The following is a 25514-nucleotide window of genomic DNA, read 5'->3' on the forward strand; positions in this document are numbered from 1 at the left end:
TCCATATTTCCATTGGAGAAATGTAGGAGGGTGTGGAGTTGCGACCCCTGAGCTAAGTAAATATACAACCTTTAGAAGACCTCTGAAGGCACCTCTGTATAGGGACATTTTTTAACGTCTAATGTTTTATTATGTTTTTATATATGCTGGAAGCTGCCCAGAGTGGGTATGTCGTGTTACTACGAAGATGTTGCTTCTACCTATCCCTCCATTCAATACTGGGAGATTTGGCTGCAGTTTCCTTGTTCTTTGTTTACAAGACTGTATGGTTTATTCTTTTCTGTTGAAAATTAACACAGTCATTTTAATGGGCTTCCAAATATAGATGTTTTCAATAGAATGCCTGTCTTTTGAGGGAAAGTTGGAGGTAAATTTTACCTTGATTTTTTTTGTCTGTTTAGTTTAATGTATTAGTAGTACACATATGTTCACTAACACATGATATAAAAAATGTTAGAAGCCCTACTAAATATACACATGTACACCTCACCCAAAAATACAAACAATATAAGAAGCAATGGATAATATATTTTTATTCTTGTTAAAAAAAAGAAACACACACATGCAACAGAAAGAAAATTGAGAGTCTTAGTGAGCCATTTCATCATTAGTAGCATATAAAGAACACAACACTTTATATGCTCAGTGTCAGCTGTCATTTGTTTATTTAATAAAATGTATATACCTCTTCTTCATTAAAAAAAAACTTCAAAGTGGTTTACAAAAAGATAAACCAAGAAAATCAAGAAAAAAATACAACACTACTTTAAAATATAAAAATGTTAAAATACTGAAACAGATTAAAACTACCGCTACTTTCTAAGCATCTAGGCAGGCTTGTCTAAGCAAGAATGTTTTTTAGCAGGAACTGTACTGAAAAGAGTATAAGGAACGCGTCTGCTTGATCTAAATGGGCAGGGAGTTCCAAAGTAAACGGTTGAGGTCTTACAAATGCGGAATATTCTGTGGCACTTGATTCTGCTGATATGACCAATCACAAGGAAAATGATGGGGTAGGCTATTTGTTATTAAACACCTCAAATTCACCACACATGATCATGTGTGAAAGGAGAAGAAGAAAGAACACAACTTCCGTAGCGTTATACCTCTCTTTTAAATATATATATATACATATATATATATATATATATATAAAAATATATACATATATATATATATATATATATATACACACCTCTCTTTTAAATCAGAACCAGTGAAGGCGGTGAAGGTCCTGTGTGAGTGTCTGGAGGCGGCTGGAGGATGGATGGCGGCTAACAGATTGAGGTTGAATCCTGACAAGACAGAAGTACTGTTTTTGGGGGACAGGAGGCGGGCAGGTGTAGAGGATTCCCTGGTCCTGAATGGGGTAACTGTGCCCCTGAAGGACCAGATGTGCAGCCTGGGAGTCATTTTGGACTCACAGCTGTCCATGGAGGCACAGGTCAAATCTGTATCCAGGGCAGCTGTTTACCAGCTCCATCTGGTATGCAGGCTGAGACCCCACCTGCCCGCGGACTGTCTCGCCAGAGTGGTGCATGCTCTGGTTATCTCCCGCTTGGACTACTGCAACGCGCTCTACGTGGGGCTACCTTTGAAGGTGACCCAGAAACTGCAATTAATCCAGAATGCAGCAGCTGGACTGGTGACCGGGAGAGGCCGCTGAGACCATATAACACCAGTCTTGAAAGACCTACATTGGCTCCCAGTGCGTTTCCGAGCACAATTCAAAGTGTTGGTGCTGACCTTTAAAGTCCTAAACAGCCTCGGTCCAGTATATCTGAAGGAGCGTCTCCTCCCCCATCATTCTGCCCGGATGCTGAGGTCCAGCTCCGAGGGCCTTCTGGCGGTTCCCTCACTGCGAGAGGCCAAGTTACAGGGAACCAGGCAGAGGGCCTTCTCGGTAGTGGCGCCCGCCCTGTGGAACGCCCTCCCATCAGATGTCAAAGCGATAAACAACTACCTGACATTCAGAGGACATCTGAAGGCAGCCCTGTTCAGGGAAGTTTTTAATATGTGACATTTTAGTGTACTTTTCATCTTTGTTGGAAGCCGCCCAGAGTGGCTGGGGAAACCCAGCCAGATGGGCGGGGTACAAATAATAAATTATTATTATTATTATTATTATTATTATTATTATTATTATAGCGTAAAAACGGAGGAAAGATTAAGGGAGCAATCCTGCACTTGCAGGTGTTAAGTAAGTGCTCCTTTGCCGACAGAGGGAGGACCACGGGCATCAGTCAAAATCATGTGCTAAAGATCACCGGTTATTTAAGAAATACAGAGAGATCAGGTTGAAAGATTTATTTTAGGATAAGTGATTCTTATTTCCCATTTTGCGTCACACATCACAGAAAGTACTGATGCTGCAGAGGCTCCTTTGCATAGCGCTCTTGGGCCAAGCGGGACATGGGAATCGTGTGGCTGTGTTGATTAAAAACAGTTTTTACACTTTGAATAGCTGTGTGTTTATGTGTTGCAGGGGATTTGAGCAGGAGGGGGAGTGGGGTCTGGGGGGAGGAGGAGAGCAGTTAACCCTTTCCCCCCCACGTTGGGCGTTGCAAGAACAGGATCCTGGACGTGGTGGGCCTGATCCTGCAAGGCTCTTCTTTCCTGGAGAATCCCAGGGATAACGGGCAGTGGAGAGCAAAGGAACTACCCTTGCACTGGAGCATGGGTAGGCAAACTAAGGCCCGGGGGCCGGATCCAGCTCAATCGCCTTCCCAATCTGGCCCCCGGATGGTTCCAGGAATCAGCGTGTTTTAACATGTGTAAAAAGTGTGCTTTTATTTAAAATGCATCTCTGGGTTATTTGTGGGGCATAGGAATTTGTTCTCCCCCCCCAAAAAAAAAAATATAGTCCGGCCCCCCACAAGGTCTGCAGGACAATGGACCGGCCCCCTGCTGAAAAAGTTCGCTGACCCTTATTTGGTGGGGAAAGGCCTATTACCGCCCCCTCCTGGCTGCAGTGTTACAGGCAGGCTCATTTCGCGCGGGAAAGCGAGAGAAACCAGGAACTCACCGGCTGCGAACTACAAGCCCCACAATGCACCGGGCGCGCGAGGGCCCGCCTCCTCCCTCCCGCGCCTACCGCAGTTTCCGGACGTGCGCGGAGGAGTTCCGCGCCGTGCGTGCCGTTCCATTGGGCGGCGTGATCGAGAGCCCCGCCCCCCCGCCCTCCGCTCGGTTTGGCGGGAAAAGGCGGCGCGCTTTTGGCGCCAAAACCGTGAGGGAAGAGGACGGAGCCGGGAGGAAGGATGGCGGCGGCGGCGGCGGTGCTGGACGACGCGGAGCTGAGGGAGGCCCAGAGGGACTACCTGGACTTCCTGGACGACGAGGTGCGCGGGGGAGGTGGGGGGGGAGGGGCGGGATGGCGGCCGAGCATGTGCAGAGTGCAGCTTCGTGACTCTTTGGGACTCGGGTTCGGTGCCTGTAGAAACCTCTTGCGTCCTCCCGGGGCCGCCGAGCGGGGCTGCGCAGGGGCTTTGGCGGAAGGCCTGGGGGGGGGGAGAGGCAGGCCTAGGTGGGTCGGGGTCCTTCGGGGGGGAAGGGGGGCTTAAGCCTCACGCTCATCCTGATGGTTATGCTGCGTGGATATACATACATACATATATATATATATATATATATGCGCGTATATGTATGTATATGTGTGTGTGTGTACCTCAGGTTACATACGCTTCAGGTTACGGACTCCGCTAACCCAGAAACAGTGCTTCAGGTTAAGAACTTTGCTTCAGAATCATAGCACTGTAGAGTCGGAAGGGACCCTGAGGATCATCTACTCCAACCCCCTGCAATGCTGGTCCATACAGGGATCGAACCTGCAACCTTGGCGTTATCAGCACCATGGTCTAACCAACTGAGCTATCCAGGCTCATCTGTTCAGGATGAGAACAGAAATCGTGCTTTGGCGGCACGGCGGCGGCAAGAGGCCCCATTAGCTAAAGTGGTGCTTCAGGTTAAGAACAGTTTCAAGTTAACTACGGATCTTTGGAATGAATTAAGTACGTACTTAAACCGAGGTACCACTGTATACACACACACACACACACACAGTGGTACATCTGTATACGAACGGGATCCGTTCTGGAGCCCTGTTCGCATCTTGAAGCGAACGCAGCCCACGTCTGCGCGTCGCGATTCGCCGCTTCCGCACATGCGCATGACATCATTTTGACCGTCTGCACATGGGTGAGCGTTCCGTTACTTCCGGGTCACTGCGGAGCGCAACCCGAAAGTGCTCAACCTGAGGCAACTTCAACCCGAGGTATGACTCTGTTTGGGTGTGTGTGTGTGTGTATATATATATATATATATATATATGTACAGGTGTATAGTTGCAATTGTTTCTATTTGGGGGGGGTGTCACCCTGCGTGATGCCGGAGTCCCTTACAATGCTTTGGGTCTTGGGCTCTAGCAAAGGTTGTGATCTGATATGTGTTGCAGGAGGACCAGGGGATTTACCAGAGTAAAGTCCGGGACATGATTAGCGACAACCAGTACCGTCTGATTGTGAACATCAATGACCTCCGAAGAAAAAATGAGAAAAGAGCCAGTCGGTAAGTTACACTTGGCGCTGGGTCACCGCGGATCTATAGGTAGATATAGTGTGTGTATGTTTATGCTTTCGTTGAGATTCCTGTATTGTGGAGGGGTTGGACTAGATGACTCTAGGGGTCCCTTCCAACTCTTACCCTTCCCCCTCCCTTTTCTTTTCGTCAGCTACAGTGCTTGTAAGCTCAGGAACATCTCACTGCCTTCTGTACAACTGTTTTTTAAAATAAATAAATGCAAATAGATCTGCTGTATATAATGCAACGTTTAAGACACAAAAGCCTCAATATTCATCACACTGGGATGGAATCAAAGAACTACATATGACAGCTACTTTTTAAAGAAAAAGATGCTACTGTCGATGTGACTGATAAATGGTTTAAAATTGCCACAGTAAAAAACTTGTATATGTGAAATTGAATCCGGAGCAGGTTTTGAAAATATAAAACAGCCCATTGAGTGGTAACACAATGTAAACAATAACCTCAAAAGAGATGAAAAAGGAAGAGAAGGCTGTCTTAAGTGCTTTTCAGGAGCCATGGTGGCTGATTTCTCTGGCTCTTGTCACTGGAAAGCTTCCAGGTGTTGCATTTCTTAGCTAGGGCAGCCCATTATAGAATCATAGAATTGTGGAGTTGGAGGGACCCCTGAGGAATCTCGCCCTGCAGTGTTCAACCCCTTTTAGTGCAGGAATCTCAACTAGATCATGCATGAAATCCATCTTATATTTATGCAGTGGATTCTTCCTGCCTAAGTGTTATGAGTAAAATGGCAGAAGTTGATGTAGTTTCCATTTAGGAAGAAAGAACTGTTTGGCCACAGAGATGGGAAAGGGGAGGAAGGCCAATAAGCATCCCTTAGAAGACCAGGGATCTTCTGTCTCCCTTCCCCTGGAAAAAACTGCCAGCAACTGACATATTGGTAGGGGCTGACATGGCATTAGGGATTCTGACACCAGAGTCTTGTTCACCTTTGCTCCAGTTTGCTGAACAGTGCCTTTGAGGAGATGGTGGCTTTCCAGCGTGCCCTGAAGGACTTTGTTGCTTCTGTTGATGCCACCTATTCCAAGCAGTATGAAGATTTTTACATTGGGCTTGAGGGCAGCTTTGGATCTAAACATGTGACACCACGGACGTTGACATCCCACTTTCTCAGCTGCATTGTCTGTGTGGAGGGTATTGTAACGAAATGTGAGTTAAAAAACAAAGTGAGGACAGCTTTTAATACTGCATGGATGGGAATGTAATGGGGCCAATGGTAGTCTTCTCAAGCACTTGATTTCTCTGCGAAAACATGTACCATCAGTGGTCTAAATAAATGACTGCAGGGCAAAGCTAAGTGTGGCATAATGGATATAGTGGCCCTATTTTGGTGTTGCCATGAGGTATCGAGAAAATATGGGGGGGGGGGCAGTGGCAATGAGAATGCTGCCCACAGGCCTCAACTTGCAGAGGACAACTATGTGAAGCAGGGAGCTTCTTGTTTCCATGAGTTCCATGGGTTCCACAATGCACAAGGTGCCTCCTTGCATGCAGGACTCCGGAGGGTGCCTGTTTCACACAGTTGCTCTGCAAGTCTGCAAATCAAGGCTGATAGTGCCAGACTGAAGAGGGCAGGGGTGCAGCGATCACACAACCCCTTGTTTTTTCCTGTGTGTTTTTATGTGCCTTGTAATACCTGTATAGGTCTTATGTATTTGGGTGGAAGTAAATGTTACATTGGCAAATGCCTTTTTGACTGGGGTGGGGCCGCTCACAAAGGAAGATGGGTGGCTGGGGTGGGGGTTGTCTCTTGATGCTACTGTGGGAGAGGACATTTGTGTGGAAACAGTGGTACAGGGAGTGGGCCAGGAGCAGCAGAATCTTCCCCCAGCCAGCTTGGAGACTGTCAGTCTAGCTGTGGGATTTTTTCCAGTCTTTGCATTAGCTGGAAGAGAGAGAGTGTAGGAATCTGACAAGGAATTGGGAATGTTGAAGCACGTTCTGAAAAAGAACATTCATGAGCTCTGATGTTGGTCATGGCTATTCCTGGGGAGTAAGGAAGCACCTGTGGGAAATAGATTACCTTTAGAGTCAGTTACAACATATTTAAACAGGTATTTAGGCTGTAGCCCTGGACTTTTAATGTTAGGCTCTGAAATGGAAATTTGGAATTTCACTTGCGAATGTCTGGGGTGAATGCTGTTAATGCAACATCTATTTTTGCAGAGTATTGTGACCTAAAACAAAATTAAAGGCTGTTCCCACTCCAACACAGGTTCTTTGGTCCGCCCAAAGATTGTGCGCAGTGTGCACTATTGCCCTGCTACCAAGAAGACAATTGAGCGCCGGTATACAGATATGACATCCCTGGAACCTTTTCCATCAGCTGCTGTTTACCCTACCAAGGTGAGCCAAATGGGTTCTGTGTCCTCAACGGTGTTCCCATCAATAGGATGGGCATTCCTCAGTGGATCTTTTATCCAAATTATCTCAATTCTATTTTCTCTTCAGTTTCCTACCTCTTTAAGAGCACTTATTTCATGTATTCTTTTTCTGCTAAAAGGAGAGAGAATTGAGGGAGGCTATTTGTCCTGCTGCCCTGAAAATTGGTTCTAAATGATGCGCACCCCCCAAAAAATTGTTGTCTGAAAGGGTTTATGCTGTTCAATATCTCTGTGTGTAACCCCCCCCCCCAAAAAAAAACAGATGCAGCTACAGATGCTTCTGCAACTGATTCTACATAGTGATCTCTAGAGGATATACTGGTCAGCTTGTAAACTTCCTTAACTGTGACAATTTTGTTTTGGCTGAAAAACCAGCTGTGTCTGGATACGTTGTCAACTGCCCTGAGACCTGCAGGTATAGGGCAGTATACAAATTTAACAAATAATAATAGCAGAAAGTGTTGATGTGTTGAAATAGTGAGTCTACTAGAATCTCTTCAATTTATTTGCCCATAAAAACCCCAATTATTTTATGATCCTCAAAGCTTACAGTTAAAATAATCTCTCATGACGTACCTTGCTAAATTACTTAACAACAACATTTCCCTATTAGGCACTTGGAACATGCCTGGCGCCACCCAGTGTGGACATAACAGGCTACACTAAAAAGCAAGTTACATTTTTATCTTACGCTGGTTATCTAGGATGAAGAGAACAACCCGCTTGAGACAGAATATGGCCTGTCTACCTACAAGGACCACCAGACAATCACAATCCAAGAGATGCCAGAGAAAGCACCAGCTGGGCAGCTCCCTCGCTCTGTGGACATCATTTTAGATGATGACTTGGTAGACAAGGTGAAACCAGGGGACAGAGTGCAGGTCATTGGGACGTTCCGATGTCTGCCAGGAAAGAAAGGTGGCTACACTTCAGGGACATTTAGGTAAAATTCTCAACAGACAAGCTTATTTGTTGGCGTGCTGTCATAAAATTAAACTACTCAGCAAGACTTCTTGCAATGGATTCTTGCCCTTACTGCTGCCTCCTTGTCACAGAATCTGAAAACATTATCTGCCTAGTTATGGTAATGATATTACAACATTTTAAACTTCATTCCTCTTGTCTGTTAAATGTTCTTGCAGTTCACAAAGATTCTGCCTTGTCCTAGGGAAGGTATTGCTATGTCAGGACCTGCCCCCCCCCCATTCTATAAGAGGATTAATGTCAGTTTATGTTACAAAGGACATTGCCAAATATATGTGCCGAAAAAATTCCAGATAGCCTGACTTCTAAAGGGCATCATGTAGAGCTTAGTTCTCTTGATAAATTGTGTGATTCTGTCCTTCACACATGTTCTTATGATCCTTTTATGTATTGACTTGCTGTTTCTGGTCTGTGTGATCTCTGTTGGCCTCTCTCAGTATGAGGTGTTTTTGTTTGTGTTTCTCTGTCTCTCCCCCATCATAAGAATTTGCCTGAAGCCCCTCACAAAATGGTTTCCTTTGTTTCTCCTCCATCACACTTTTCTCCTAAAATTGCAGATGGTGCATACATAAGAATTTACACATGCCAATATGTAAATTTTGAATGCAAAATCTGATAATCCCTCTCTCCTCCCATTGAACATGCCATTCTTAAACGCAGGAGAGTAGCAGCACCCAGAAGACTTAGTATCATATTCAGAGGTCCGCAAATTGTTCTTTGGCTTAGTAGTCAATTATTACTTTTCCTAGACAATTTGGGTTCACTAGAAGTGCTTTCTGCTGATCAAGTACAACTTGCCTGTAATTAAGGAGAAGGGGCTGTGGGACAAATGACATTGTTCCCCATCTGTGTGCACAGGCTTCCCCCACTTCAGACTTGCCTTTAACATGAGGCCAGTATTGGGAAGCAGCCGTGGCAGGGAGGTAGTGTGTAATTAGTTCAGGCTCATTGTGGCTTGTGTACATAGTGCTAAACCATGGCTTCTTAGCTGCATGTGAACCAGCCCATCATCTTAGAGACCATTCATATAGTATAAGAGGAAAGCAGTCAAAGACTCTTCACATGCTGTTTTATCTGTGTGTGTGTTTTTAAAAAAATATTAACTGGAGATACTTTTTAGTGAATATAAGTCTTTTGAAAATTTAAAACATTACAGCTCTGAGGATATTAACGTGGTGAAGTGGAGTATGGCTTTAAAAAAGGCTCCCTGAGCATTGTACCTTCTCTAAAGTCTCATTGGAAATGGACCAAACACTTATTGACGTAAGATTTGTCAAAAAAAAAAATATTGAGCAATCTTCTGCTAATCTGCAGCTGGTCAGTCTAGACCTGTAACAAAGGGTCTTTGTTTTCTCACCTTCTCTAGGACTATTCTGATTGCTTGCCAAGTGAAGCAGATGAATAAGGAGGTTCGGCCTGAATATTCATCAGCTGATATTTCCAAGATAAAAAAATTCAGCAAAAGCCACTCAAAGGTAAATTGGGCTATGATGTTAGGGCAATTTCACATATTTCGCTTGGGAAGATTCAGGTTTGCTCTTAATGTTGACTCAGCAGAGTTGCAACCAATCCATGTGTTTCTTGTAGTCAGTTCTGAGGCGTACAATGTTTAAACCATGTGCCTAAAAGTGGAATGTGTTAAGTAGACCTTGTAAACTTTGTGATAAAAACTGTGGTTGCAGAGAGGTGTGAAGGGCTTTAGATCTTAATTATAAGGAGCCTGTTTATAGTAAAATCAAAACTAAAATTAAGATTAGGAATGTCTGCATTGAATTTTAAAAAATCTATTAGACTTAAAGCCATTTTTACTCTGCTCATTTTATGGTTTATTCAGTTTTAAATTGTGGGGTTTTGTTGTTGTGAGACATTGAGAAACTTCGGTATATACTGGCCTTCAAATACCGCTAATAAGCAAATACATCTTAGTGTGTTTCTATAGTGTCATCTTGCACTGACGTATTCCATAATATATCATGATCGCTGTACTGTATTACATTTCTTCAACTGATACTGAAAAATATTAGTTCCAGTATGGGTGTTCTCTTAAACCAGTTCTGACGCTCCATACAATTGTGGCGGAACCCTCCTTTTCCTGATGTGCCTTGAAAGTAGTTTTGATTTCTGTTGCCATTTGAAACTACGGTTAATTGTCTATGGGCACCTCCTAATACATTTTTCTGCTTCCTGAAACTAGGATGTGTTTGATCAGCTGTCAAGGTCTCTGGCTCCCAGTATCCATGGCCATGAGTACATCAAGAAGGCAATTCTCTGCATGCTGCTAGGTGGAGTGGAGAAGGTGCTGGAGAACAAAAGTCGCCTCCGAGGGGATATTAACATCCTGCTAATTGGTATGACTGTGGGCACTTCTCTTTAAAAAATATATATCATGGAAATGTTCATAGTTGCTTAGCCATAGTTTAGATATTTTTAATTGTTTTGAAGATGTTTTAATTCTGTTTTGTTGTATTGCTTTGCCACTTAGTTGTCCTGTAGTAGTTGGGGCCAGGGCCACCCATCTGTCAATCACCTAATGCCTCTGTGACCTTGTGTGACCTGTCTGGTCTTCTGCAATTTGAAATCAAACCCCCTGCACTGTCCAAGTGGCACTGGTCAGCTGAGGGCCAACACTTGTGAAGTCCCGAGCACAGCACTTTGCATAGGGCTTTGCGGGTGCTGATCATCAGCCAATCAGCAATGCCTGCAAAACCCCTTTTGGCCCAACTTCAGCTTTGTCTGCCCCATACCTGATGCCATAGACGACATTAAGTGTAAGACAGGTGAGCATGGTTTGGCCATGATAGTCTCATGGGCCAAAATGGAAGGCTAGCAGTTCTGTACTGAGGCTGTGTTAACATCATAACGAGCCCACTGTCTCTTCTCTTTCAGGTGACCCTTCTGTTGCAAAGTCTCAGTTGCTGCGTTATGTGCTGTGCACAGCTCCACGGGCCATCCCCACCACAGGCAGGGGTTCATCTGGAGTTGGTCTGACTGCTGCCGTCACTACAGACCCGGAAACTGGTAAGGAGCAGTCACTGCAATGGGAAACAGGCTGATGGCTGGCTCTCTGAAGTCAAGATAGTGTGTTCTTGCATGGCAGCTGGAGCCAGAACTGGAGACATCAATGGGGCACAGCTCTGTGGAGAGCAAAGTTGCCTTATGGCTGTTACAAATTGGGTTATATCTCTTGCTCTGCCACCAGCCTGCTGGTTATAAGTGGTTTGGGTCTCATCGTGTTCCTTGCTGGAAAAATGGGTGTATGTTTTAATTCTTTCTTAACACCTGTGCATATCTATGGACAAAAACATGTTCGATCTCTTCATTTGTAACCCATTTGCATTGAGCAGAAGTGAGGCATTGGGAAAGTACAATGTTGCTGCTAGTTGAATTGCAGAAGTAAGCATTTATGTGCAGGATCTGCACAGATTATTGGCAGCTTCATGGATGGAAACAGTACTCTAGGAGCTAATTCTGCTAAATAGCCTGTCTTTCAGGTGGAACAGCAGCCTTTGGCTAATATGTACTGCTTAGCATATCACTTTTGCTAACTTGGAGATGAATGCTCAAGTTGTGGTCAGTGGATGGGTGTAATCAACATGTGTGCTTCGATTTTTTGATTCAGAGCAACCGGAGGCCCATAGCAATGGGCTAGACTGTCTTTGGTCTTCTGTAGAACTTACTGAATGTTAAGAGACAGTGCTGGGACACTGCGTTCATGGAGATGGGGAATTAGTATAACACTTGAGTGCTTGGATATCAGTATTCCAGTCCACCTAGTTGGAAAGGTGTGAAGGGAGCTGTGGCCAAACTCATGTGTACTCTCAATTTACTGTCTTCAGGAGAGCGTTGTCTGGAAGCAGGTGCCATGGTCTTGGCTGACCGGGGTGTGGTATGCATTGATGAATTTGATAAGATGTCTGACATTGACCGCACAGCTATCCATGAGGTGATGGAGCAAGGTCGCGTTACCATTGCCAAGGCGGGTATTCAGGCCCAGCTCAATGCTCGCTGCAGTGTCCTAGCAGCTGCCAACCCAGTGTATGGAAAGGTGAGTACTTGCGGATGCTTCTTCAGGCACACCTAATGGCAGAGTTGTTGACTTTGCAGACCCTTCTGGTTTTCTTTTTATTGCTTCAAATTTTGTTTTTTTGTTTTTTAGAAATAATAATTATTAAAATTTTAAAGGTTACAAAAAGAAAGAGTAAAAACACCATATCAAACAAGAACAATGCATCACAATAAGAAAGAAGAAGAAAAAGAAAAAACAACACAGCTAATCTTCCCATAACTTGTCTTTCATCTGCTTGTTTCCTTGAACTCCTCACACCTCCCTTTTTTGTATTCTAGTTCAATTAACTATTTCAGCAAATCCTTTCCATCTTTTCCACTTTTTGTTCTGTAATTTATCTTAATATAATGTAACTTTACTTTCCTTCCTTTCACCAATTAACAGTCTATTTTTTCCTAAACCCTTATAACATTTCTGCTAAAACCACATAACTTCATTCCAACATTCTTCTAACATTCATTAATTTTACAATGTTTCTGTAGATTCTGTCTTTAAATTTCTTCCAATCTTCCTCCACCGACTCTTCTCCCTATTGCTTCAAATTTTGATACTGGTTTTGTTAGTCACTTTGTGGGGCTGCAGCTAAAGAGGTTGTGTCATCTTAAATATAGGGATAGCCTTCTTCAGATGGTCATATACATCCTCACATACGGCTGATGGTGAAGCCCTGGCATAATTTCAGGTGGAATTCTCCAGTTGGCATCAATCTGCGTTTTGCACTTTGTTCAGTGACTGGCAAGTGGGTAGGGTGCTTCCTGCCCTCTCTCCCCCAAGTTGATAGAGAAAGAGTTCTTTGAAACATGTGATCCAGATGAACTTGCCACATGAGTTGATATTGTGGTCTTCCATGCAATGAGTGGTGTTTGCTGACAGAAACAGGAGATTCACGATGTAATGACCCAGGTACATGCTGAACACATTTTACTTAATCCATTTATAGCCTGCCTTACATAAGATTTCAGGGTGGATAATTTAATATTAAACAATTAAAACAAAGTGCTGCAACACGTAGGCAAAGGGAACAAGGTATATATGCATATGAATAGACACGTGATTGTTGCTGCTCCCAAAATTGGCTTTAAAAATGGCAATAGCCATGCCAAGCAGGCCAGAGTCACCACAGTGGTTTGTGTTTGTTTGTCTTTATTTGAAAATGGAGTTCTTTGATGTAATAGAGAATAAGGGGAACGTGAGTGGCAAGCTTTGGCTGTCATTCACCTGCATTTTCTGTGCTCAAAAACAGTACCATGGTGTGCATGAGTAGCAATATTTGTGCTTCTTATTTTTTTTATTTCAGAAAATGCTGGGTTTCTCTTTCTCGCTCTCCCTGTCCAGTAGGCCTTATGTCCCTCTGTAGGAATAAGATACCCTTAACAGTTGTAGGCTGAACTTGCTGTTTTTTCATATAACCTTTTACAGTATGACCAATACAAAACCCCCATGGAGAACATTGGCTTGCAGGACTCTCTACTGTCTCGATTTGATTTGCTCTTCATTGTCTTGGATCAAATGGATCCAGAGCTAGATCGGGAGATTTCGGACCATGTTTTGCGGATGCATCGTTACAGAGCAGCTGGTGAACAGGATGGAGATGGTGAGTCTCTCTTCCCAAAAAGCTTTGTGGGAAATCCTGTGTGACATGAGAATTAATCGGAGTTACCAAGGGCTTCTTTCTTTTGCAAGCAACACTCCTTTTATTCTATGGCATATTTTCAGGTCTTCACTTGCTGTTGTGGGAGGTGGAATGATCGTGCTAAGTTGCCTGTGGAACGCAGGGATGCTCCTAACATTAGATAAGGAATTCCACCCCAACTAATAGGAAGCCAGGTTGGAAGTCGAGGGGAAAATAGAACATTAGCATGCAGATGTGTAGGGGAGAAAAATCAGAAGACTTTTCTCCTATCACGGGGATCAGGGAACCATTTCAGCCCCAGGGCCACATTTCCTCCTGGGCAACATGCCCCTTGTGGGTAGGGTCAGAGTCAAAAATGGACCAATAATACAAGTTTATTTCACCATGCCTGCTTTCGTTATTAGAGGGAGCTTTGGCAGCTTGGCTCTTCTCATCCCTGCTGCTCAGATTTTTTTCTTTTAAATTGAGCTTTTCAGGAAACAGTACAGTGAGAAGGTGCTGGTTTTTGTGTCTGTTGCTATAGTAATTGAATGTGACCTAGATATGTCTCCAGGCAACCCTTCCCTTCTCTTTCCAGCCATGCCTTTGGGTAGCACCGTTGAGCTATTGGCCACCGATGATCCTGCCTTTGCTGAGGAGGAGGACCACGAGCTGCAGGTGTATGAAAAACACGACGATCTACTGCATGGGCCTAAGAGGAGGAAGTGAGTGCCTCCCACAGTCTTCCTCCTTGCAGATAGATTGATTGCTGTAATCTCTTCTCTTGCCCCACTTACTGTAGCTTAAACCACAGGTGGCTTAAAGCACAGCCTCCAAACCGTATAGAAATGCAAATCAATAGCCTATATTCAGGGGCCCTATATTACACACACACACCATATATTTTTGCTTTCTCAGGAACTGACAGGAAGTTTTGGTTAGATAGTATAAGAGCAGCCCAGCTGGATCAAACCAAAGGTCCGGCTTTTATTTTCCAATGGTGAGCTGTGTGTCTGAAAGTTCACAGGCAGGAGATGGAAGGAATTGCCCTACTCTAGTTGTTCGCCAGCCTCTCATAGCTATAGATAGGATGCATCTTCCATGGCTCCCACCTTTTGAAGCTATCCAACCCCCAACTAGCCCTGCACCTTGTGGAAATGAATTCATTGACTTCCTTAACACTTACTGTGATCTGTGGTGGATCTATTGCCAATTCAAAGTCATTGGGTGACATGTCAAGGGGTTATATGATAGCCATGTTCAAATACATAAAAGGATGTCACATAGAGGAGGGAGAAAGGTTGTTTTCTGCTGCTCCAGAGAAGCGGACACGGAGCAATGGTTCCAAACTACAAGAAAGAAGATTCCACCTAAACATTAGGAAGAACTTCCTGACAGTAAGAGCTGTTCGACAGTGGAATTTGCTGCCCAGGAGTGTGGTGGAGTCTCCTTCTTTGGAGGTCTTTAAGCAGAGGCTTGACAACCATATGTCAGGAGTGCTCTGATAGTGTTTCCTGCTTGGCAGGGGGTTGGACTCGATGGCCCTTGTGGTCTCTTCCAACTCTATGATTCTATGATTCTATGTATTGTGGCAAGAGAGGAGAACTTTTGGCTCCAGCATTTATGAGTTTATAAGCTTTTGTTCATATTACCCCCCCCTTAGTAGTCCCCCCCCACTAAACATAAAAGCCTTAAGCACCGTTGCTCTTCCTCATAGAGAAGATTCCGCCCCTCCCATCTTTTTTTGTGTTGGGGACCCCCCCCCCCACTACTTGCCTTCTCTGCACAGGCCACTTCTGGGAGTTGGAGGTAAGGAGAGTCATCCAGAGAGGCACAACCCCCCCGCCCCCGCGCATTCTTCTGAGAATTCACTCCTGCAAGGTGCTTCCACCACAGTTCTTAATACAAAGATTAGTTTGGGGATGTGAGGCTGCAGGGTTCGTAAAAGGGAAACGGCAAAGGGGTTCACTGGCTTTAATTCTCTTCTTTTTACAGTTAGGGCTGTGTATTCGACCCACTGAATGGAGGAACCTAGTTTGAATTGCTTTCAGAACTTGATCACTTTGCGTTTGCCAAACAGAGAGAAGATTGTTAGTGTGGAGTTCATGAGGAAATACATTCATTTCGCCAAGATGATCAAGCCAGTCTTGACGGAGGAGGCAGCAGCCTTCATCGCTCAGGAATATTCTTCTCTTCGCAGTCAGGACCAGATCAGCTCTGATGTGGCTAGAGTGAGTAGGGAGCTGGGTTCTTTTTACTGGGAAAAAGGTGGGGGAGAAGAGCAAAGCTGAAATTGAGAAAATTACATAGTACGTGTGATGTAGTAGCACAAGAACATTGTGTTAAGACACAAAGAAACTCAAGTTCAGACACCTGCTGAACTGCAGAGGTTTTTGGATGGCAATGGGCATGTGGTTGTTCCTCAGCTTACAGTGGTGCCCCGCAAGACGAATGCCTCGCAAGACGGAAAACTCGCTAGACGAAAGAGTTTTCCGTTTTGGAGGTGCTTCGCAAAACGAATTTCCTATGGGCTTGCTTCGCAAGACGAAAATGTCTTGCGAGTTCCTGCGGTTTTTTTCCCCTCACCCCCTTTTTTCTAAGCCGCTAAGCTGCTTATCCGCTAAGCCGATAAGCCGCTAAACCGCTAATAGCGCTAATCCGCTAAGACGTCAATGGGCTTGCTTCGCAAGACGAAAAAACCGCTAGACGAAGAGACTCACGGAACGGATTCTTTTCGTCTTGCGAGGCACCACTGTACTTTGCACCACTGGACTGCTGTGGTAAAAGCAATGTTTATTTTGAACTCTTAGGAGGAACAAATAATTGTACTGTATATTTGAATCAAAGTAGCCTTGACTATGCAGATGTTTTGCTTTCCGATGTGCAGCTTAGCTGCTTTTCAGTCAGCCGAACTTGGCCTGGAAATCCTCACTTTCCTCTCTGAATAACAGCAGCAGGGGAACAATGCTATAGGGCTGCAGCACTGCTTAATAAGAGGATTTTGTGCAGATGGAAGTTACCTGAGCATCATCATGTTCCCTGGCCCCCATCCATAACATACAAAATCTAGGAGTGGAGCCTGTAGCCTCGGATTAAAATCCCACTGAATTTAAAGCACGCTTGTAAAAAAAATTGCAACTGCATGTAACACACTAGTATTGGCAGATGGGTGGGCAGATTCTTTTTATGGATCTGAGAAATTACATGTACAGCGGACGCTCAGGTTGCGAATGTGATCCATGTGGGATGTACGTTTGCATCCCGCAGCGGCGTGTCTGCGCACGTGGGGGTTGCTATTTGGTGCTTCTGCGCATGTGCAAAGCGCAATTTAGCACTTCTGTGCATAGGAGACCGCCGAAACCCGGACGTAACCCATTCCGGTACTTCCGGGTTTCGGTGGCTCTGTAACCTGGAAAAATGTACCCTGAAGCGTCTGTAACTTGAGGTATGACTGTATTTGGCTTTCATATTTTTTTCCTTTTTCAAAGGTTGCATGTAGTTGTCTCCTGCCTAGGAGAGAGACAGAGAGAGAGAGAGAGAGACATTTGCAGTTCACATTGTGGAAGATTACAGGAGCATGTAGTGCTTATCAGATGCTTGTCCTGCAGCTTGAATTGTCAGCTGCGTAACCTTGGTAGTCTCTTTGCTTGGCTATAGCAAAAGAGCCCTGTGGCTTCTCCCCTTTATGTGCTGCTATGTGTTTGTTCTACAGGTGATTGCCTGAAATGGGAGTCTCATTCTGTTTATCATTCAGCAGCTCAATGGTTCTATCTTACTTTCCAGACTTCCCCTATAACGGCCCGTACGCTGGAAACTCTGATCAGACTCTCAACTGCACATGCTAAAGCCAGGATGAGCAAAACAGTGGACAAGCAGGATGCCAAAGCTGCTTTAGAGCTGGTGCAATTTGCCTACTTCAAAAAGGTGTGCAAACTGTTGTTGGATTGCCTGTTATCATAACAAAAAAAAAACAAAAAAAATTGCATCTAACCTGGGACAGGTATTTGGTAGCGCTTGGCTCGTATCCTTGAATGGTACTAATGTCATCCGTTATTTCAAGTGTTCTTCCCTGTAAATATTCCCAAGGTGGCCTATAGTGATCAGTAATTAGATGGACTTTACCTTCATATTCACAAACGGCAGAAGAGGATGCTGGTCTTTTCTCATCGAGTGGCAGAGGTTTGCTTAATTGTATTGCTGCTCCAAAAACCTATAGTGTTATCTGCTGTGCAGAGTTTTGTAATGGCTCAGCACTTGTGTGAATTGCTACACAGATGTCGCTGGATTCGGCAGGAGAACTCCATCACTCCGCTGAGTCCAGGAACCAGAATTATTGCTGCTGTGCTGAAGCTTTTCCCTGACAATGGTCGTTGCTGTGCACAGCTCTACTGCACAAAGTAGAGCTCTGTTGCACTTGACTTCTGGCCAGGGTTGAGGCAGGACCAAGGACTAGTCCTTCAGGAGGGGATCAAAGGACTGTTTGCTTGTGCTGAAGCAACACATGCATCCCTGTTCCTGAAGGGTAAAGGATTTTCAGTAGCAAAAAGTAAGTGCACCATGGTGCTGCCCCACTTAGCCAAGGGCAGAATGAGAGAGCGCAGGTAACTATTTACCATGTGGTGACTTGCAGCACTGTTAGGACCACTTGATAAGTCAGTTGTTGTAGTAGTATCTTTCCAAGAGACAAAAATCTTGTCATCCCCGCCCCCTGCAGATTTCTGGGCATTTGTGCATAGGTGATAAAATTCTCTTCACTTGGCTTGTACAGTGGTGCCCCGCAAGACGAATGCCTCTCAAGACGGAAAACTCGCTAGACGAAAGAGTTTTCCGTTTTGGAGGTGTTTCGCAAAACGAATTTCCTATGGGCTTGCTTCGCAAGACGAAAATGTCTTGCAAGTTCCTGCGGTTTTCTTTTCTTTCCCCCCTTTTTTCTAAGCCGCTAAGCCGCTTATCCGCTAAGCTGATAAGCCGCTAAAAGCCGCTAAACTGCTAATAGCGCTAATCTACTAAGCCGTCAATGGGCTTGCTTCGCAAGACGAAAAAACCGCTAGACGAAGAGACTCGCAGAACGGATTCTTTTCGTCTTGCGAGGCCCCACTGTATTTGGTATCTTGACACACATCAGCAATCCTTTCTTACAAAAGGTGAGATTGGGAAACGAAAGGAGGAATGCTGCAGGTTGGATGAGCAGAAGAAATGGAGCAAACTTTCTGCTGCCCAGACACCCGGAACTCATAAGGGACGTAGCTTGGTGGTAGAGCACATGCTTTTATGTTCAAAAGATCACAAGTTCAACCCCTGCTGTCTCCAGGTAGGGCCGAGAGAGGCTCCTGTTGGAAACCCTGGGGAATGGAAGTGGTACTCAGCTAGATGGACCAACGGTGTGATGCAGTAAAAGACACCTTCCTTTATTAGTAACTAATGTACCGTATTTTTCGCTCCATAAGACGCACCTTTTCCCCTCCCAAAAAGGGGACATGTGTGTGCGTCTTATGGAGCGAATGCAGGCTGCGCAGCTATCGCTGAAGCCAGCAGAGCAAGAGTTAGAGCTGCGCAGCGCCTCTTGTTCTGCTGGCTTCCCAGCGAAGCGGGAGGAGGAACAGAAGGGAGCCCTTATGGAGCCCCTTCTGTCCCTCATCCTGCTTCGCTGGGAAGCCAGCAGAACAAGAGCCGCTGCGCAGCTCTCCCTCTTACTCTGCTGGCTTCAGTGATAGCTGCACAGCTTGCTCTGGCTTTTCAGGGAGGTGGGAGAAGGGACAGAGAGCAGCCCGTCAGTCCCTTCTACCACCTCCCGGAAAAGCCAGCAAGAGCCACTCTACCTTTAAAGAGGCATGCTGAGCGAGCGTGTCTGCGGCTCTTGCTGGCTTTTCTTGTTTTCCTCCTCTAAAAACTAGGTGTGTCTTATGGTCGTGTGCGTCTTATAGAACGAAAAATACTATATATGAATCTGCTCCTCGTTAGTTGGACATTAGCTGGTTGATCCTGATCTCAGCTCCATGTCATTGACGGCAAGCTGGAGCCAACAGAAGCTGCAGTGGCTATACTAAGTAATGAATGCTTACTTCTCTAGTAGTGTTCCTGGGGGCTTTCGAGTGAGATTGTGGGTGGGTTGTGCCTTCTTGAGACATGTAGGAGAATTTACAGTCTCCTGAATTACAAAGCATTTCACAGGTGGCCAACTTATTGATTGTAGTTATACTGAGTAAATCAATCTCTTTGTCCATACAGCCACCATTTATTTATATAAGAATATTTATTTACTGCCATTTCATTTTTTTAATTAAGTAGTTCACAACAGCTATGCATAAAACCATACAATAAAAACCACATAAAACGAGTTTAAATCAGATAACTATTGTGGAAATAGGTATTCTTAATTGCCTGCATAAGCCTGATGGAATAAAAAAGTGTCTTAGCTACTGGCCACATAATTTTGGTCCAGCAAGTAGGAAAATCAGAGTCAGTTTTTATCAGGCGTGTTGTGAAACGAATGGTTGCATTCTTCTACACATTGTCTCTAAACCCTTGTAGTATTAATCATAACACAGAAGTCACCATGCTTCTGTGCAGGTTATATGTGTTGGGTAGCTCATTTATTTGGAGACTGAACCTTAATTAAGGCTTAAAACCACCTAAGATTCACCCTCCTGTTCTAAGGAGCCACATTGCTGATGGCTTCTGCTTTTTTTGGCGCCTTCTGGTTTTTTTTATTAAAGATTTTCTTGGTTTACAAAAGTATGTGCAATGTCTCTTTCAAGTAACATTTTTTTACAGATCAGTTTCATTTGTTGAGACGTTAGGAAGAAAAGGGGGAAAGAGGTGGAGGGGGGGAAAAGGTGAGTGGGGTTGGGGTCGGGTGGCAGTGTTTCTATTTTACTTAATATATGTGGGGTTTGGTGTCAGCGTTGCTTGTGCAGGTTCTTTGCTATTCACTTGTGTTCCTTTGGTGGTGAGAGAGGTTGGAGTAGGCCTAGGGTGTGGTGGTTTGTTTGTGATTGGCTGTGGTGATCTTTGTTTTCGTGGGGTGGGTGGGTGTTTTAGATCAGGTTAGCCATATTGATTTGTATGTTGTTGTTGGATTTTTGTCATTGTTGGGCTGTGATATGGCTTCTTCCATTGAGACTTCTCGGCTCCTGGGCAAATGGCTGATTAGTTGACCTACTTATAGATTCTTTGGGCTTCTCTCATTTCAAAGGTTTTGGAAAAAGAAAAGAAGCGAAAGAAGCAGACTGAAGATGGTTCAGACCCAGACACAGAGAATGAAGCTGCACAAGAAAGTGAAACGAGAGAGAAAAAGAAGTAAGTAAAGAAAAGCAGTGTAAGGAGAACCCACATGTGCTTCTTCAAGAAAAAGTCTTCATTGGGCAACAGAGAGCAAAACTACAATTTTTTCATATTTAATGGATCATCTTGCATTTCCATCTCATTGCAACTATCTGTTCAGCCGATGGCTCACTTGGTGGGTTGCCTTCAGACAGTTATATGCAGTTCACTGGCCCAGATGATCTGGGCCGCATTGTGTGTGTTTTGCATAATGCACAAGCTGTGTGGCTGCACACAATAATGTACAGGGTGGGGACCCTTTGGCTCACAGAGCAAGCGTGGCTCTCCATGCCTCCCCATTTTCCCCCGTGAGGCCATTTTCAGGAACCCCACCTGACATCATACATGATGCCAGATGCGGGGAAGGTAAGGGTGGCACTTCAAAGCAACAATTTGGAGCTTAAAGCAAGCAAGATGCACTTCCGGTCCTATGGAAAGCCCTTGCCAGGATGCTTGCTTGGAAGTTCTGAAAGTTGGGGCTTCAAAGGGAAGCATCACATGACGTCAGGTGATGGGCAGGTGGACAGCTTTGAAACAACTCGTTTCAATAGGTAACCAGTGCAGTCTACGCACAGCAGATGGGTTGCACATTCCTTCTCCAACCCCAAATAATGACATCTAAAACAAAAAGCAATATAATTGCCCCCCCCCATACATCCACGTAAATTAAAGACAAGTAGCAGAGACCAGGAATGTAAATGGCTACAATTAGGTTACCGCATAGAATATGGCTTTTCATGTAAAATCTGGAATAATTTGGACTGCTTTCTAATAAAGCAGGGATGGGGGGACCTTTGGGCTTCCAGACATAGTTGAGTTACTGCTTCCCTCAGCCTTGGCCATTGACCATGCTGTCTAGAACTGATGGGAGTTGTAGTTGAGCAATATCTGAAGGGCTGCAAGTTTCAAACCCATCTGAAGAACAAACCTGAAGTAGTAATAAAACTAGAAGGGTCTAGAAGGTACTTTATTCAGTCTGTAGCTTTCTGCCTCTTGTTGTCACTGGCTTCCAGTCTTACCCTCCTTTTCAGTCCCCTGCTTAGGGTGGGGAGGTAGAAGACAGGAGGGAGGGAGCGTTTCACAGAATAAGTTTCTACAGTTTTTTAAAAAATAAAATGAGGTTTCTAGCTCAATATCTCCTCTCCCTCCCATTCTCCACAAATCTACACACTCCAGGTATCTTCTGTCCATTTGTGGGTGGTGAGAATATTGCTATAAACTTTTTGTCCTTCTGTAGGAGGAAGACGTGTTCTAGTGATCATGAGCCAGTGGAAGGAGAGACTCATGATCCCTATTCCTTCAGCGACACTGAAGAGGAAATGCCAGAAGGTGAGCAGTTTCCCTCTGATCTTTCTCAGGCTAATAGATGAGTGGGTTCAGACCAAAAAAAAAAAAAAAAGCATTCACGCACTATATTTTTGATCCAGTTGCACAGTAGAATTTGCCCACAAGGGATTTCAGCTTGCAGATGGCTGAAAAAGTCACTTCACCTCTGGCAAGCTTGCTGAAAGTGTGAGAGCTTTGGAGCTGCTTAGTGTCAACTCGCAGACTTCCCTGGAGAACTCCCCAGACTATGAAAAACTGTTGCTTTTCCATTTTTGCCATTCAAGAATGTTCATATACTCAGTATTTGTTTCTCCAGTACTTGCAAACCTTTTGAGTTAACTTTGCTCTTGTGTCTCTTAAAATCCACTGCTCTTTAACCATAAAAAGTGTTTTATTTTTCTGTGGTAACAGTAATCAAGAAATAAAAAGGTGTGTAACAGGGCAGCCCTACAGAAGATGGCTAAGGAATAAGTCGCACTGAGTTCAGTGAGACTTGTTACTAGGTTTGTGGATGTAGGATTATAGCATCAGTCATAGGTCTTGGTTTGATGCCTTTCCACTAGACCACACGGGCTGCCTGTTAAATATTTGCTATATAAATAGGGTAATTTCCAGAGAGAGAGAGAGAGAGCTGTGCTGGTTTGTTGCAGCAAAAACAACTAAGTCTTATAGCTTAAAGACTGAACAATTCTATTAGAGCAACAAATCTGTTATTCATTAATTACCATTTAGACACATTTGATGAAGAGGATGAGTCCATTAAAGTTTCCTGGTGTATAATAGAGCAAAGTTTGTTGGTGAATACTTGACACTGCATTCCCCTATTTTGTGACACCTTCAAGACTAACTCATCTCTCCTTGATATTATTTAGTTGAGGCACACACTCCCAAGACTACTGAAACTTTGGGCACTGGTGAGACTAAGTCAAAGCTGGCTGAATCCAGGTGGGTAGTATGCAAATAAATATTACAGGTCAGAGTTTAATGGTATGCAAGCTCAAGCCCTAGTGTGATCCTTGGGACTTTGTAGAATTACAAGTAGTCTTGTGGCTGGTCATTTTGAAAATGTGGTAGTTTAAATAAATAAAACAAAGAAGGCCATGCGTATTCTGACCCTTGATGTGAAAACTCATTTGTCAGTATTATTTTCAGAGGCTAACAGTGCAATCTCAACTGTGTCTGCTCAGAAATAAGTCCTATTGAGTTAAATGAGACTTACTCCCAGATAAGGGCAGTTGGGATTTCAGTCTTATTGTAGTTTTCTGTAGTTCAAAGTAATTTTAAAATAAGACCCAAGATTGTCAAATAATGCTAGTTATTTATGACTAAGGTATGCAAATTAGCTGCATCACTTTTGGTTCATTGTTAAGTTTCATGTTGATCCAGCGAGGGATTTTCCCATCTCTCCCCCCCCCCCCAGCCTCATAAGGCATAAACATAAGCATTTCCTTCCGTGGCTTCATGGCTGGCCTTTTTAAGATCCAAAGGCTGGCCTTTTTAAGATCATTCAGTTCACCCTCTTTCATCCTGTTCTGTATTCTCTCTATTAAAGATGGATAGAGATTGCAGACTGCTGTTGCTTCCTGCTGCAGAAACACAGTGGCCTCTTGTGGCAGAGGCAGAGAATAATATGCACACAGCGGTGGGAGACTCAGAGCTCAAACATTGTTCTTTAAAAGCATCTTAGCTGCTTCATGGCTTGAGAGCCTAGCTGAGTTCTGTGTAGCCAAACCATACTGTTTGACTCCTTGTTTGTTTTCTTCTACCTGCACAGACTGAAAGCATTCAAGGCTGCCCTTCTGGAGGTATTCAAAGCTGCTCATGCGCAGTCTGTGGGGTTGAAGAGCCTGATGGAGTCCATCAATCGAGACAACCCAAACCCTTTTTCATCTGTGGAAGTCAAGGTGGCCTTGGAACAGATGCAAGATGACAACCAGATCATGATGTCAGATGACATAATTTTCCTGATCTGATGAACAGCTCCTTGGTGTGGAGAATCCCCTTTTCAGCACCTTCCTATGGGGGACATCTAAAAAGTTTGGCTTGCCTCACCTGAGCCATCTAGATTAGCAGAACTGACTGCAACTTGGGATGCCCATGTTATAAAACATTTATGTCGGTTTATTTGCCTTGGGTTTTTTCTTCTTGCAAGGGAGAACACATTTACATTCAAAAGTACTTAATTGCAATCTTTCGTTAAAAATCACTGGTATGTTCTAAAGAAACCAGTGGTGGAAAGAAACATCTGTGCAAATCTCCTGTTGTTAAACGTATAGAAGCTGACATAGCACAGCTTTTCCCCTCAACCATCACAGCCTATCATACCTGCAATTTGTTGTTATTTAGCAGCTGAAATTTTCTTCACGGATTTTTAATAAATAACCCAAATGTGGTTGTAGTGAATGAAGCTATTAAAGTATATTTGCAACCAAAGACAGCTCTACAAATATTACATTTCTCTCACTGTGTATCTGTATTCATGTATAGCTCCTCTTCCCCATTATATACGCTACCTGCTTTGCCTTTGGGAACAAATATTCCAAAATTGAATCATGGGTGAGTCATGTTTCTGCTACATAACGTTGAAAGCAATTGCTTTCTTCTGAAGCTATTTTGGTTACTGGAGTATAGCATGCATCAGGACGATCCTGGAAGCCTCATCTTGCATACAGCTAGAGAAAATTACTTCTACAGGCAGCTACATGTCTCCCTCATAAGACAGCCGTGTGTCTTATCATTGCAAAGTGATATGGGAATTGAGCTAGGAAGGCTAAAAACGTCTTTTTGTATTCTGCTTTTGGTCTTTATCTTGTCCTTTTTGATACCACGGGAGTTTTGCAGCTAGAATTAAAATGGAAAATGTATAGAAATAGTAAAAGCCATTCTAAAAAAGTATATTTTTTAAGATTGCAAGGAAATAGAACATTTGGGATATTTGCTTGCATTTATTTGTAAGCAGAACTTCCTTAACCTGAGATATCTGCTGGTCTAGGCAGCATTACCAAGTGACCCTAGGAGGGTGATGAACAGGTTAGGTGCTGTCTGCTTTGGGTGAAGCTTGGTTCCTGAGGTGGCTGGTTTCAAGGTACATAGCATCTGCCACTACAAAATATTTGTGCTGAATTGTGTTTCCTACGAGTGCCTCCCCCTGAATTTTTAATCTCTTCTTCATTTTCCTTGTCTCTCTTAAAATAAACTTTCATTTATTTCTCTCTTT

General features: G+C 44.0%; 1 protein-coding gene across 1 annotated transcript; it reads left to right on the top strand.

The window, feature by feature from the left end:
- The first annotated feature begins 3208 nt into the window (after positions 1-3208).
- MCM3 (minichromosome maintenance complex component 3) lies at positions 3209-25514 on the top strand. Its single transcript, XM_079969790.1, has 17 exons — positions 3209-3341; positions 4454-4566; positions 5543-5751; positions 6818-6948; positions 7691-7929; positions 9337-9445; positions 10165-10318; positions 10857-10988; positions 11807-12015; positions 13456-13630; positions 14247-14373; positions 15729-15879; positions 17432-17572; positions 20844-20947; positions 22209-22300; positions 23170-23242; positions 24072-25514. Exons 1-17 carry the CDS (start codon positions 3261-3263, stop codon positions 24268-24270), a joined length of 2439 nt encoding a protein of 812 aa, XP_079825916.1. The 5' UTR covers positions 3209-3260; the 3' UTR covers positions 24271-25514.

This window comes from Podarcis cretensis (genome assembly GCF_951804945.1).
Source record: "Podarcis cretensis genome assembly, chromosome: 3".
Taxonomy (NCBI): Eukaryota; Metazoa; Chordata; class Lepidosauria; order Squamata; family Lacertidae; genus Podarcis; species Podarcis cretensis.